At 39.1% G+C, this 14,026-nt stretch overlaps 1 protein-coding gene and 1 long non-coding RNA gene across 2 annotated transcripts in view; both read left to right on the plus strand.

Moving 5' to 3' along the window:
- The first annotated feature begins 823 nt into the window (after positions 1-823).
- On the plus strand, positions 824-5,116 carry LOC107706374 (zinc finger protein 883-like). The gene is made up of 3 exons (XM_016510074.1): positions 824-1,131; positions 1,675-2,197; positions 3,173-5,116. The coding sequence occupies exons 2-3, from the start codon at positions 1,687-1,689 to the stop codon at positions 4,570-4,572; spliced, it is 1,911 nt and encodes a 636-aa protein (XP_016365560.1). The 5' UTR covers positions 824-1,131; positions 1,675-1,686; the 3' UTR covers positions 4,573-5,116.
- Positions 5,117-8,610: 3,494 nt separating this feature from the next.
- The window catches only part of LOC107706391 (uncharacterized), a 9,796-nt gene continuing 4,380 nt past the window's right edge, over positions 8,611-14,026 (plus strand). Inside the window, exons 1-2 of the long non-coding RNA XR_001636149.1 lie at positions 8,611-8,677; positions 9,086-9,125. This is a non-coding gene — a long non-coding RNA (uncharacterized LOC107706391). The remainder of the gene's footprint in view (positions 8,678-9,085; positions 9,126-14,026) is intronic.

A 14,026-nucleotide genomic window follows, 5' to 3' on the forward strand; every position in this document is an offset into this window, starting at 1 on the left:
TTTTTTTTTTTTTTTTTTTGAGGATGGACTGTTATTTTATGAGTGTAATCTGACTGGTATTTATGTAGGACAGGTTGATGTAGAAAGTTACTTTTTTTGAGAATTAAAGTAATAGTAAATTAGAAGAAGATATTTTGAAAAGTGTTCATTTGACATTATGATTATTTAATGTAAATAACAGAAACATAACAGGAGAAGCCATATGTTTATCTCGGATTCCACTCCAGAGAAAGCAATTTTAAGCTAAGTTGGTTAATTTAAACCAGAAAAAAGTGATTGTGATATAAATTATGCACAAGACCAAAACAGATTTGGGTTTGAATATGGTAAAGAAAGCTTTGTGTTCTGTTCAGACATTTTCAAATGCTTTTACAGTTTTTACTGTGGTTGGTGCACATGCCTTTGATGCTTAACAGCGGTTTGTCCATAATAAAATATCATCCATTAATGGTTATCAGGGTTTGTTGTGTTGTCTTTGTTTTTGTACCCGATTTGACACTTACTTCCTCTAAAAATGAGTCTAATGAGAATAAAATTACCTACTGCAGTATAAAACCAAAAACAGTAGCTGTACCTTGGATTCAAATTTAGTTATGATTGAAATTAGGTGTCTTAGTGATCTGTCTTGTGTTAGGTGGATTTATCTCTATTATATTAGATGCTAAGGAAACGGTATGAAAGTATTGTATTTACGGACATTTACGTGGTTTTAATGAGTTTAGAATTATTTTATTGGGAAGTTAAAAATATGTCCACTAATATCTTAAAAAAGAAAAAAAAAAGGTTCAGGAACTTTTATTTTGAAAAGCAGCGTCAGCGTTGACCTTATTTTGTGTTATCGTTGCTGGCTTTATCTAGTATCTACAAGCAGCATCGATATAACGTATTTCAGACCTGAAAAACGGGGTCAATGCAAACTGCTCCAGGTCTTTTATAGCTATACTTTCACTAGTATAACTAGATGAGTTGGTGTGATTTTAGCGGTGGATGTGTAAGACGCCTGCTTGAGCTGTAGGATGCTGTACGCTGAGGGCTGTGACAGTCCACAGGACAATCAACACAGTCTGCAGTCCAATCGAATATTCATTGCCGCCTAAATGCAGCAGATTAACTAAAGGTTTAGTATTTGCGGTAAGAACATTTTGTGCGTTATTTAAGTCAACACGACACTTCTGTTTACATCTGCATGTCTGCAACCCGCTAATATGAGCTATTGTGAACCGAACCTGAGTTGTTATTGTCACATTGGCTATTATGAACCTTCATGATTAAACATCCCTGCTGAAAAACACAAACCAGCCTTAGTTGGTGTCCCCGCCTGGTCAGAGTCTTCTTAGCTGGTTTTAGAGGAGTTTTCTGCAGGTCTGATTGAGATCACCTGCTTGGCCACGCTGGTAAACCAGCTAGACTAGTTTGTCCAGGCTGTTAGACCACCTTAAACTTGCTACCATATTGCAAAACATAGTTTTTCCAGCTAAATTTGGTTTAAATTCAGATGTTACTTGATATTGGAATTTGAGATTAGAGAAGAGAAGCCTATACCTATTAGTTTGCGTTATCTTTAAAAATAAGAAATTATACTTCTAATAATGTAATAGTATAAATGCTATACCAGGAATGTATTGTACATAAAACCGTAAACTATATTATTGTCCTTCTCAAACATTTCTTTAGGTTGTGCACAAGATGAAAGCTAAAGAAAAGAACTTGCTAAAGAAAAGAAAGTTATCCAGAAAAAAGAAAACCAAAGAACTGCCAAATTGTGAAAAAGAGCCATTGCCAACAAATGGTGATGGCATTAGTTCGGACACAAATGAAACCAAAACATCTAATGCCACTCAGGACTGTGCTGTGGACACCTGTCCTGAGGTCACACAGATCAAACCAGAAGAAGGAGAGCTGGAAGCATTGGGAGTCCTAACGGTGTCCTCTGAACAACGCCAACAACAGAAGCAGCAGAAAGTCAATCTGCAGCCTCATCCTCCTGCTTTCAGATCATTCGTTCCAAAGACAGAACCAGACTGTGTCCCTTTAAACCCACCTAGTTTTCAGGTCAAAACTGAGCCTGGCATTTTTGAAGTGCTGCAGAGAGAGTCTACTTTGATTGTGAAGGAGGAGAATGACAGCTGGAAGGAAGTGAAGCTTGAGACGCTAGATGAAAATTCTGTGAGTGATTCTGGCCTGGAGAAAAACACAGGTAATCCATTTATTTAATATGCCCAATCTTGTAAATCACACAGTTTACATATATTAAAGTTGACAGCAAGAGGCATGCTTTGAAAAATCCTGTAGTTTTGAATTTTTATTTATTATTATTTTTTTTTACAATTTCTATTTTATTTTAAGTTTGTTCTTTCATTTTAGTTTAGTTTGAATTTTTAGAGTAGTATTATGGTTTATATATATGTTTTCTGGTGTGGGGGGGGGTCATTCATTATTAATAACACTGACTGTTAATTGATTGCACAGTCATGGCCAAAAGTTTTGGCAGTGACAAATTTTGTGTTTTGCAAAGTTTGCTGCTTCAGTATTTGTAGATTATTTTTCCACATGTTTCTATGGTATACTGAAAAACAATGATAAGCATATCAAAAGTTTTAAAGGCAAAAAAATATGAGTCAATATTGACAGTGTTGACCCTTGTTCCACTCTGGGACGTCCTGAAGACTTCTTCACTGCAAACAGACCTCTCTCCTTGAAGTTCTTTATGATCCGATAAATGGTTCTTTCAGGTGCAATATTCTTTGTAGCAATTTCCTCGCACGTGAGGGCATTTTGATGCAAAGCGATGATGGCTGCACGTGTTTCTTTGGAGGTAACCATTGCTAACAAGAACACAACAGGCCGTGTCATTTTGTGTCAGGATCAAAAAAAACAGTGAAATTTGTTTTTTTGTGAAAAGTTCATTTTTTTGGCCAATGATGCTTTTAGCAATTATTTAAAATGCATCTGATCACTCTACACAATAATCTAGAAACAATGTGAATGAACACCACAACAGCTTAAGCCGCAAACTTTGCAAAACACAAAATTTATGTCACTGCCAAAACGTTTGGCCATGACTGTAGATGACAACCTAAACCTAAGAAGATTCACTTGACTTGACATTTGACCACACAAGACTGTTTCTTTATCAGTTGGCATATTTTTCTGTCCCTTTTCCTCTCCACAGCTTCCTCCTCCCTGATTTTTCCGTGTCCTCATTGCTCTGTGACTTTCACTGACTTTTCATACTTGGACAAACACCTCAAATGGTGCCATCGAAGTGAATACCTAGCATGGGTGAAAAACCACAAAGTCTACAACTGCTCTAAAATATCCTCCAGGATGCTCAGCTGCTCATCGTGCCACTATCGTTTCTTCTCTCAGAGGCAGCTGGAGACCCATGTGCGCAAAGCCCACCTCCCTACACCCAAACCTATCCGAAAACGCTACACCTGCCCACAGTGTGATCGCAGCTTCGATTACATCGGCAACCTGAAAAACCACTGCCGCAGATGCCATGGCTTAGCCACTGAGTGTAAAGATGGACAAATTAGCTGTGCTAAATGTGGTCAAAGCTTTGCTGGAGTCTGGGGTCTCGGACCACATCGCTGCCATGAGAAGGAGAAGAAACCCAAGGTGGGTGTCGAGGAACCCATTTGCACAGACCGTGGCTATTTGTGCCGAGACTGTGGCAAGAACTGCTCTACACTTCAAGGCCTGACGATACACAAACGCATTCATACTGGCGAGAAGCCGTGCGTCTGCGAAGACTGCGGCCGTGGATTTCATGATATGGGGAGTCTGCGGAATCACAAAGTCATACATACAGGAATCCGGCCATACAAGTGTCCCGAATGTGGTAAAGCGTTCGCAAGGATGGCCCACCTCAGATGTCATCTGCGAACCCACACGGGTGAAAGGCCGTACCCTTGCCCCCAGTGCGGGATGAGATTCAGCCACCGATCGACGCTTCGCATCCACCAACAAATTCACTCCAAGGAAAAACCATTTTCATGCCCAGACTGTGGCAAAATGTTCTCCGCTCTGAGGTATGTGAAGGTCCACCAAAGAGCGCACAACTCAGAGCGAATGCTGCAGTGTAGAGAATGTACAAAGACGTTTTCACGGGAGGACGTGCTAAAGAAACACCTTCGCATTCACTCGGGCGAGCGGCCGTACCAGTGCAACGTCTGCAACAAACGTTTCGTCCGCATCTCGCACCTGAAAATCCACATGCGAACCCACACCGGCGAGAAACCGTACTGCTGCGAGCAGTGCGGCTCCAGCTACGCTCAATCTGGCGATTTGACCAAACACATGAGGAGGCACACGGGGGAAAAACCCTTCGCCTGTTCTGACTGCGACCGCCGCTTCAACAACTCTGGCGACCTGAGCAAGCACAGGCGCAGTCACACGGGCCACAGGCCCTACAAGTGTACGGAGTGCGGGAAGAGTTTTCTCATGCCCCAGCACCTGAAGTTACACAAACTAACACACACGGGCGAGAGGCCGTACAGCTGCCCACGGTGTCTCCGCACCTTCACTCGCTCGCACCATCTTTCTCAACACATGGAAAAGCACATATAAGGATGGATAGCTGCACTACTTCTGTCTAATCTCAGTTTCATTGAGGAAAATGAGTTGGGAGCTCATCGATGAATTGGTTATCAGTTTACTTCTTAAAAGTTACTGAATCCAGATGCATAGTCTTCCTTTCTGGACTGCCCTTAAAGTTTTAACATTATAGCTATTTTGCATGCTCTACTCCATTGGAGATATCGATCGAATAGAATTAATGCCTTACAATTATTTTTGTTAATATGGGTAGTAAATCTGGCAAATGAACTGTGCTTTAAAGTGTCTATTTAAGGTACAGGCGTCATTAGCATAAAGTAATAATTTAAAGTTCATATTTAACCATTTAAAAACACTGTTAGTTCACAAGAATAAATGAAGATGTGAGTTTTACTTCTGCTGTGGCTTAATAATATTCTATGATTATTATTATTTTAATATTAATCTGTGAGCTGTATGATGGAAGCATTCAAGGGCTGCATCATCTATAATTTGAGGTCTTTCTCTTTGCTGTACAAAAGGCATCTGCAAATATGAATAAAAGATGAATGTGAGGCAAAATTACAGAATTTTTATTTCTGTTTGAACACATGTACTCTGTGTAGTGGTGATTTTTAGAGTTCCATTAATTCAATTTTGTGTTAATATGAAACGAAGTATACTATTGATTCATTTTTAATCATATTTTCAGATGCCTTGTGTGCAACAAAGCTATTTTGTATTTGCTATCCTACTGCTTTATGGAGGGCACTGTAAATCTGTTGAATTGCGTGTTGAATTTTCACCAAGTAAATACTGTAATGGGTTGGTTATTTTTCAGTTCATTGCTGTAGTTGATCCATTTAATGTCACTGTTCAATGCCAAAGTATTCTGAGAGTAAGATAATTGTATTATAATTGTGTCTAGTTAAGATGAAATAATTGTACATGTATGCTTTGAAGCACTGGTATTCCTGATGTAATATAAAAAATTAGTATGAAGGGTTAAGATATAAGTTCATAAGGTCACTGTTTATTTTGAAATAGATGATGAAATAGATCAAATGAGTTGCGCTAAATAAAACTTGACGCAGTGGTTTCGTCATTGTATTGGCTTGAACTGTGCATCTGAAACTGTATTCTTATCTTAAAACAGTAAATACAATATGCAAACCATGGCCATTTTGTCTAAACCATTGTCTTTTTGTTTTTCCTTCTCAGCTTGTGCACAGGCAACCAAAGCATCGTTGCAGTCTGTGCAAATACTCAAAGCCAATAGATGGATCACTTGGTCAAAGGGCCCAAACAGGTCTGCTTCAGTCAATGTTGGGGGAATAGCCCTATTATTTTTATGTCTGCGATTACGAGGACAGCAGCGTGACTGGTGCACCGACACAGATAACAAAGATGTATTTAGGGCTAAATAATATTGAGTCTACCTTTGTTTAAAGCTGGAATCAATACTTCTTAAAGCATGTCCATTTTTCATTTAGCAAGCCTCTTGTCTGAGAAGGAGGGTCAGGGAGATGTATGGAAGGGAGTGTTTTTTAATTCTCTCTGTTGCTGTAGTAATAATAATTGTCAGAACAAGCATGGCTTCTAAAGATTGGGTGATAGGGAGGTGAGCCAGATGCACAAAATTAATAGGTTTTGAAAATTGAGACGGATTACATGACAGGGTTTTTTTTTCCCCTCACATGATTTTCTTGTTTTACAGGGTACGGACGGAAATGACCATTGGAGACATAGTAACATAGGTAAACCTTTTCAGTTTTTGAGTATATGCTTTACAAACACTACTTCTGTATTTCACTAGCCATGTCAGTCACTCTCTAAAGAATGTAAATGTTTAGAAATTGCCACAAACGTTACAATTTGGTAGCAGTTCCTCCTTTGGGGCACCAGGGGGAAACAGATATCTGTCAAAGTGTGCTTTTGGGAATTAGGATGCGCTTTGGTGCCATCTGTCTCTCTCCTGTGATTCTCACTCTTCCCACAGTGAGGCAACCTGCTGGGTTACTTCACACAAACAAGTGAAAAAGTATAACAGCTTCTAATATGTAACATGTATTTCTGTTTGCGTTACTCCCTCGTCTCCGTGTCAAATTATTATCATAAAATCATACTTTTTCACCCAGAACTCGTTTGTGCATTCCGCTGCGTTGCTTTTACATATTTTTTTCTGTGTATTCTTTAGGCACACCAACGATATTACCGTTCGTTTCTTGCTAAGTTTTTAGCCTTTTCGGGAACCAGGGCTTAAAATGCGTCACAGGACTCTGCGTTCTTGATTTCTGTTGCGCTAGGTCCCGCGTTTTTTAACGCAAGAACGCTGTTCGTGAGAAAGGTAGTGGAATACACTACACGACTTTTAAAATCTGAACAGATTTTAAAACACTAGTCGTCACACACTTGCCAACTTTGTAAATGGTTACAGAAAAACTCAACATCATACACTAAACGACTGAGGATCATACACTACTAGACTTTCAAGTCGTTTCAAACACACACAAAAAACTTTGAAACATGTGCCTCATTGCGGAAACGCGTCACAAATGAAAATATGTGTTCTAAAATTGCCTCAAACATGATATGCTCTGACTGGATGGAATCAGGATGGTCTGAAGCTAAAAAAAAAAAAAAGTAGAGAGAGTTGGTACCCATCATACACTAACGATTTTCTGTGAACTGCGACTGCTCAAAATCTGCAGACTGGTGTTGACTTTCGGCAACTAGCGTTGACACCAACAGACAAATTGGGGCAAAAATCTATGTAGAAGTCATGTAGTGTATTCCAGCCTTTAGTTTACTACATAGCTACTATGCTAACAAATGTGTTGACTTGTTTTCTGAGATCATAGTTTGATCTTTGACCTGTGATTTGACATGTGTTTTTTTGTAAAATGATCCATCAACGGTCAGTGCTGAAACTCTAATACCCTTATTTACAGGCAGTTTTCTGACTGACCATCTCTAGAATACTCTAAAATTGAATTACTTCAATGTTGAATTAAATAAGAGCCCTCTTGCACATTTTTCCCCCATCTCCAATTTTTTATATGTAATTCCAGCAATCCAATTTTCTCCATATTTTCTCTCAATACTCTTGTCAATTTGTTGAAGGAACACATTGTTGGCTTTGGTGTGCCCGTCATTAGCATAAAGTAATAATTTAAAGTTCATATTTAACCATTTAAAAACACTGTTAGTTCACAAGAATAAATGAAGATGTGAGTTTTACTTCTGCTGTGGCTTAATAATATTCTATGATTATTATTATTTTAATATTAATCTGTGAGCTGTATGATGGAAGCATTCAAGGGCTGCATCATCTATAATTTGAGGTCTTTCTCTTTGCTGTACAAAAGGCATCTGCAAATATGAATAAAAGATGAATGTGAGGCAAAATTACAGAATTTTTATTTCTGTTTGAACACATGTACTCTGTGTAGTGGTGATTTTTAGAGTTCCATTAATTCAATTTTGTGTTAATATGAAACGAAGTATACTATTGATTCATTTTTAATCATATTTTCAGATGCCTTGTGTGCAACAAAGCTATTTTGTATTTGCTATCCTACTGCTTTATGGAGGGCACTGTAAATCTGTTGAATTGCGTGTTGAATTTTCACCAAGTAAATACTGTAATGGGTTGGTTATTTTTCAGTTCATTGCTGTAGTTGATCCATTTAATGTCACTGTTCAATGCCAAAGTATTCTGAGAGTAAGATAATTGTATTATAATTGTGTCTAGTTAAGATGAAATAATTGTACATGTATGCTTTGAAGCACTGGTATTCCTGATGTAATATAAAAAATTAGTATGAAGGGTTAAGATATAAGTTCATAAGGTCACTGTTTATTTTGAAATAGATGATGAAATAGATCAAATGAGTTGCGCTAAATAAAACTTGACGCAGTGGTTTCGTCATTGTATTGGCTTGAACTGTGCATCTGAAACTGTATTCTTCTTATCTTAAAACAGTAAATACAGTATGCAAACCATGGCCATTTTGTCTAAAGCATTGTCTTTTTGTCTTTCCTTCTCAGCTTGTGCACAGACAACCAAAGCATCGTTGCAGTCTGTGCAAATACTCAAAGCCAATAGATGGATCACTTGGTCAAAGGGCCCAAACAGGTCTGCTTCAGTCAATGTTGGGGGAATAGCCCTATTATTTTTATGTCTGCGATTACGAGGACAGCACCGTTGCTGGTGCACTGACACAGATAACAAAGATGTATTTAGGGCTAAATAATATTGAGTCTACCTTTGTTTAAAGCTGGAATCAATACTTCTTAAAGCATGTCCATTTTTCATTTAGCAAGCCTCTTGTCTGAGAAGGAGGGTCAGGGAGATGTATGGAAGGGAGTGTTTTTTAATTCTCTCTGTTGCTGTAGTAATAATAATTGTCAGAACAAGCATGGCTTCTAAAGATTGGGTGATAGGGAGGTGAGCCAGATGCACAAAATTAATAGGTTTTGAAAATTGAGACGGATTACATGACAGGGTTTTTTTTTCCCCTCACATGATTTTCTTGTTTTACAGGGTACGGACGGAAATGACCATTGGAGACATAGTAACATAGGTAAACCTTTTCAGTTTTTGAGTATATGCTTTACAAACACTACTTCTGTATTTCACTAGCCATGTCAGTCACTCTCTAAAGAATGTAAATGTTTAGAAATTGCCACAAACGTTACAATTTGGTAGCAGTTCCTCCTTTGGGGCACCAGGGGGAAACAGATATCTGTCAAAGTGTGCTTTTGGGAATTAGGATGCGCTTTGGTGCCATCTGTCTCTCTCCTGTGATTCTCACTCTTCCCACAGTGAGGCAACCTGCTGGGTTACTTCACACAAACAAGTGAAAAAGTATAACAGCTTCTAATATGTAACATGTATTTCTGTTTGCGTTACTCCCTCGTCTCCGTGTCAAATTATTATCATAAAATCATACTTTTTCACCCAGAACTCGTTTGTGCATTCCGCTGCGTTGCTTTTACATATTTTTTTCTGTGTATTCTTTAGGCACACCAACGATATTACCGTTCGTTTCTTGCTAAGTTTTTAGCCTTTTCGGGAACCAGGGCTTAAAATGCGTCACAGGACTCTGCGTTCTTGATTTCTGTTGCGCTAGGTCCCGCGTTTTTTAACGCAAGAACGCTGTTCGTGAGAAAGGTAGTGGAATACACTACACGACTTTTAAAATCTGAACAGATTTTAAAACACTAGTCGTCACACACTTGCCAACTTTGTAAATGGTTACAGAAAAACTCAACATCATACACTAAACGACTGAGGATCATACACTACTAGACTTTCAAGTCGTTTCAAACACACACAAAAAACTTTGAAACATGTGCCTCATTGCGGAAACGCGTCACAAATGAAAATATGTGTTCTAAAATTGCCTCAAACATGATATGCTCTGACTGGATGGAATCAGGATGGTCTGAAGCTAAAAAAAAAAAAAAGTAGAGAGAGTTGGTACCCATCATACACTAACGATTTTCTGTGAACTGCGACTGCTCAAAATCTGCAGACTGGTGTTGACTTTCGGCAACTAGCGTTGACACCAACAGACAAATTGGGGCAAAAATCTATGTAGAAGTCATGTAGTGTATTCCAGCCTTTAGTTTACTACATAGCTACTATGCTAACAAATGTGTTGACTTGTTTTCTGAGATCATAGTTTGATCTTTGACCTGTGATTTGACATGTGTTTTTTTGTAAAATGATCCATCAACGGTCAGTGCTGAAACTCTAATACCCTTATTTACAGGCAGTTTTCTGACTGACCATCTCTAGAATACTCTAAAATTGAATTACTTCAATGTTGAATTAAATAAGAGCCCTCTTGCACATTTTTCCCCCATCTCCAATTTTTTATATGTAATTCCAGCAATCCAATTTTCTCCATATTTTCTCTCAATACTCTTGTCAATTTGTTGAAGGAACACATTGTTGGCTTTGGTGTGCCAGTGTCACAGTGTCGTCTCGCTGCAGTGGTTTTGGCGCTTGTTGGCCTCAGAGGTCAGTGTGTGGGAAGAGCCGCCGGCTTTCGGGGTCTTCAGGGGGCTTTAGGGCGGCTGCGTCTGTGTCCCTTTGGGCTCAGCCAAGCCCAAATCCACTTCTCTCATTCATGAAAGGGTTACAACAGAGGTCAAATCACCACTTTCCACTCCCTGCGAATAACACAAGCCGTGCGTGGGGATGGTTTATGTAGGCGTAGATGAAACTGTGTATTTTAGGTGTTTTTTTGGTCATGGTACTTTCTTGGCACGTATTAACTGCCTGAAAGCTCAGGCGCACAAAAGACAGTGAAAAGATGCTGTGCGTTTTGCTTAGGGGAGGATGGTTAGCACAGAAAACGAGTAGGGTCGGTGCTGTCGAACTCGAAATGAGGAGCTTCTCATTTTCGATTAGCGTCACGGCACACACAATTGCCATCTTTTTATATGTTGTGCGGCTCCCAGCACTGGTGCTTCTCATATAGCCCCAAATCTACAATCCACAACTGCTCCTTTCTTCTCCTCCCCAGTCCACCCTTATGTCCTAACCTTTGGCTCTGGGTGTCTGTTTAGCACAGGGATAGAGATGTGGAGGGTGAGGGAGACTGACAGTGTGCGCTCCCCTACTCAGTAAATATGAACTGCACCCAACAGACAGCCTCATTTATCACAAGGGAAAGAGCGCGGGAGGGAAGGAGAGAGAGAGGGAAAAGGGATAACCGGCTGGGACGATGTGGCCTCAGCAAGCAGGAAGCGAGTGCGGGGATGAGAGACACGAGAGTAAGGAGGGGAAGACAAGAATAACACAACAACTCAAGCGAGCGCGGGAGGAGAAAGACGACAAGCAGACGTGATGTTTAGAGGAGTCAAATAGTGGGATCAAAAGAATGTAGTTAGAAGAGAGGAGGTGTGGAAAAGACACAGGCCTGCTGAAATACTGTGAGTGAAGAAGAGAGAGCAGAGACCTGACAGTGTGACCAGATGAAGTGCTTAAAATAAAAAAAACGTTTGTGATAATTCTGTAGGTGTGAGCAGATCATAAGAGAATAAGGTAAAGTGAGACCGAAAGGAACGACGGTAGCTGTGCCTAGGGTCGGTGTAATGAATAAATCTAATTTTGATCTGCAGTGAATGAACTTATTAGCGGATCACAACCTGTAATCTGGTGTGGATCCTGACAACTCTACTCCAGTTGATAAGGCTTTAATCCTCAGTGCTGAACACAGGTACTGACCACAGAGACCAAAGGTGACTGAGCTTAAGTTGCTGACTTCAGAGTCATTATCGTATGTGCTCAGTCAGACACTACCGCTTGCTTTCGCAATTATAGCACTAAAGGTAAAAGTTCAAAATAGCTGATGATCATTTCTATGTGCCTTGCTGTATTAAGTGTCATATACATACTGAAGCTGCATGCTCTATTTTTTCAGAAGTTTTTTTTTTAATATATAATGGGCCCAAATTTTGCTTCAATCTAATATAATTTCCCACTCATTACTAGACACATTATCTATCTATCTATCTATCTGTCTATCTATCTGTCTGTCTGTCTGTCCTCCATCTGTCTGTCTGTCTGTCCTCCGTCCATCTATCTATCTATCTGTCTGTCTGTCTGTCTGTCTACAGTCAAACCAAAATTTATTCAGACACCTTCAACATTTCTCAAATTATCACAGTTTATTCGCTATAGTTTAGAAAATGGTAATAAAATATGAAAATAACTCCGTTAAACTGTGTCGGAACAAATTAGTCTTGATAATGTCAGATAACTTTGCTAGATACGTATGTAATGAATTAGGTTGAATAGCTGTCAGCTGTTTAAATTTAAGTACACAATTAGATAATACCAATTTAGGTCAACCAATTACCAAGCAATGCTTAATTTTGTTCACTCTGTTGTGTAAAAAGTTCACATTAGCAATTAAAGAAAAACACTTAAGCAAAACATGGTCAGGTCAAAGTGTCTGAATAATTTTTGGTCCCAAATTTTTATCAATTTTACTTTTTAGTTCACTGTATGAAGAATTTTTTGGGTATAATATGTCACAGTTTATTTTGCTATCCTCACTTACATAAATGAACTATAATGTCCTGCACCCACTAGTAAAAATATCAAAAATTATATCTGGTGTCTGAATAATTTTTAGTTTGACTGTATCTATCTACACAATTTAATGTGTTTCAATACACTTGCTAAAACGCTGCACAAGTAAATGTATTAATGGTAATTAATATTTTAGTGTGGTTCATCACCAGCTGCTTTATAGATTTCTGCATTAAAAAAATCAATATTTATTTTATGAAGCAGCAAACTTATCTGTATTTAAATTTATTGGATCAAAGCCTTCAGTATTTAAAATTATTCAGTGATATTATAAACTAATTTCTGTGGTAATCACAGCCTACATGATATAGTTAATATCCTTGGCAATAAGATCTTTTAAAAGGGTCAGAATACTTGTAATTAAGGGCTCCTTTAATGAACTGCCTGAGTGGACTAATATCACATAATTGGCGCTAATAGCTGCTAACTCAAAGCCAATTGTCTGCCAATAAGAACCTTGTACATTGCCCTCCAGTCTTCGTTATGGTCAGTATCTGACCTCTGCATTCCCAAAGACTGAAGGGCAGATTTTTTCATCTTTGCATTCAACTGTTTTCCCCCTTCATTCTTAAGAAATTATATTTTTACTATCAGAGTGCTACTAATTTAGATCAAAGTTAAGAAACTAAAGTTTTACTAAATAAAATGTTCAAGAAGCACATTACTATTATTTTAATGGCCTTGCAAAGTCAACATTATAAAATTATGTAAACTACATTAATATGGTACTGTATGCATGTTGTTATCATAGACTGTATAATACGTATAAAACGTCACTCGTAGGTTTCCGAAGAGCGTTTTTGAAGCCTAAAGTAGGCGGAGCCGGCCGTCGCCATCTTGGCAGCGCGTCACCGCGTGTCACTCCCAGATAATCGAAAATGGGCAAAGAGGCGGGAGCTGGTTGCTGAAACCACGCCCACCTAGCTCGACGGCGGTGACAGCAGCGGCAATTCACCTGTCACTCAAGTGGCCACGCCCTTAATTATGCAGAACTTTAAGGCTTAATATAATTTAAACGGATGAGTTATAAAAAAATTCACCCCCCTCACAGTTGTCATGAAGGGCAAAATGAGCTATATAGACCAAAATCATTTTTTGAACCAGGCTGTAAACATGTTTTTTTCTGCTGTAAAGTTAGGCATTTTAACATGGGGAGTCTATGAGACTGACTCCCTCTTGGAGCCAGCCTCTAGCAGCTAGTCCATGAACTGCAGATTTAGTCACTTCCGTGTTGGTTTCACGAGACAGACCTGAAGGTTGCCGCTTGGTCACACAGCATCACACACGGTGAGCTAGAGTGAGCGGCGGCCGACGGTCTTGAGAACGGCGCGGCTGGTGGATTCGACGAAGGAGCGGCCGGCGGGCTTGCAGCAA

Source organism: Sinocyclocheilus rhinocerous, unplaced genomic scaffold (assembly GCF_001515625.1).
Source record: "Sinocyclocheilus rhinocerous isolate Xijiao unplaced genomic scaffold, SAMN03320098_v1.1 scaffold1333, whole genome shotgun sequence".
NCBI classification, from domain to species: domain Eukaryota; kingdom Metazoa; phylum Chordata; class Actinopteri; order Cypriniformes; family Cyprinidae; genus Sinocyclocheilus; species Sinocyclocheilus rhinocerous.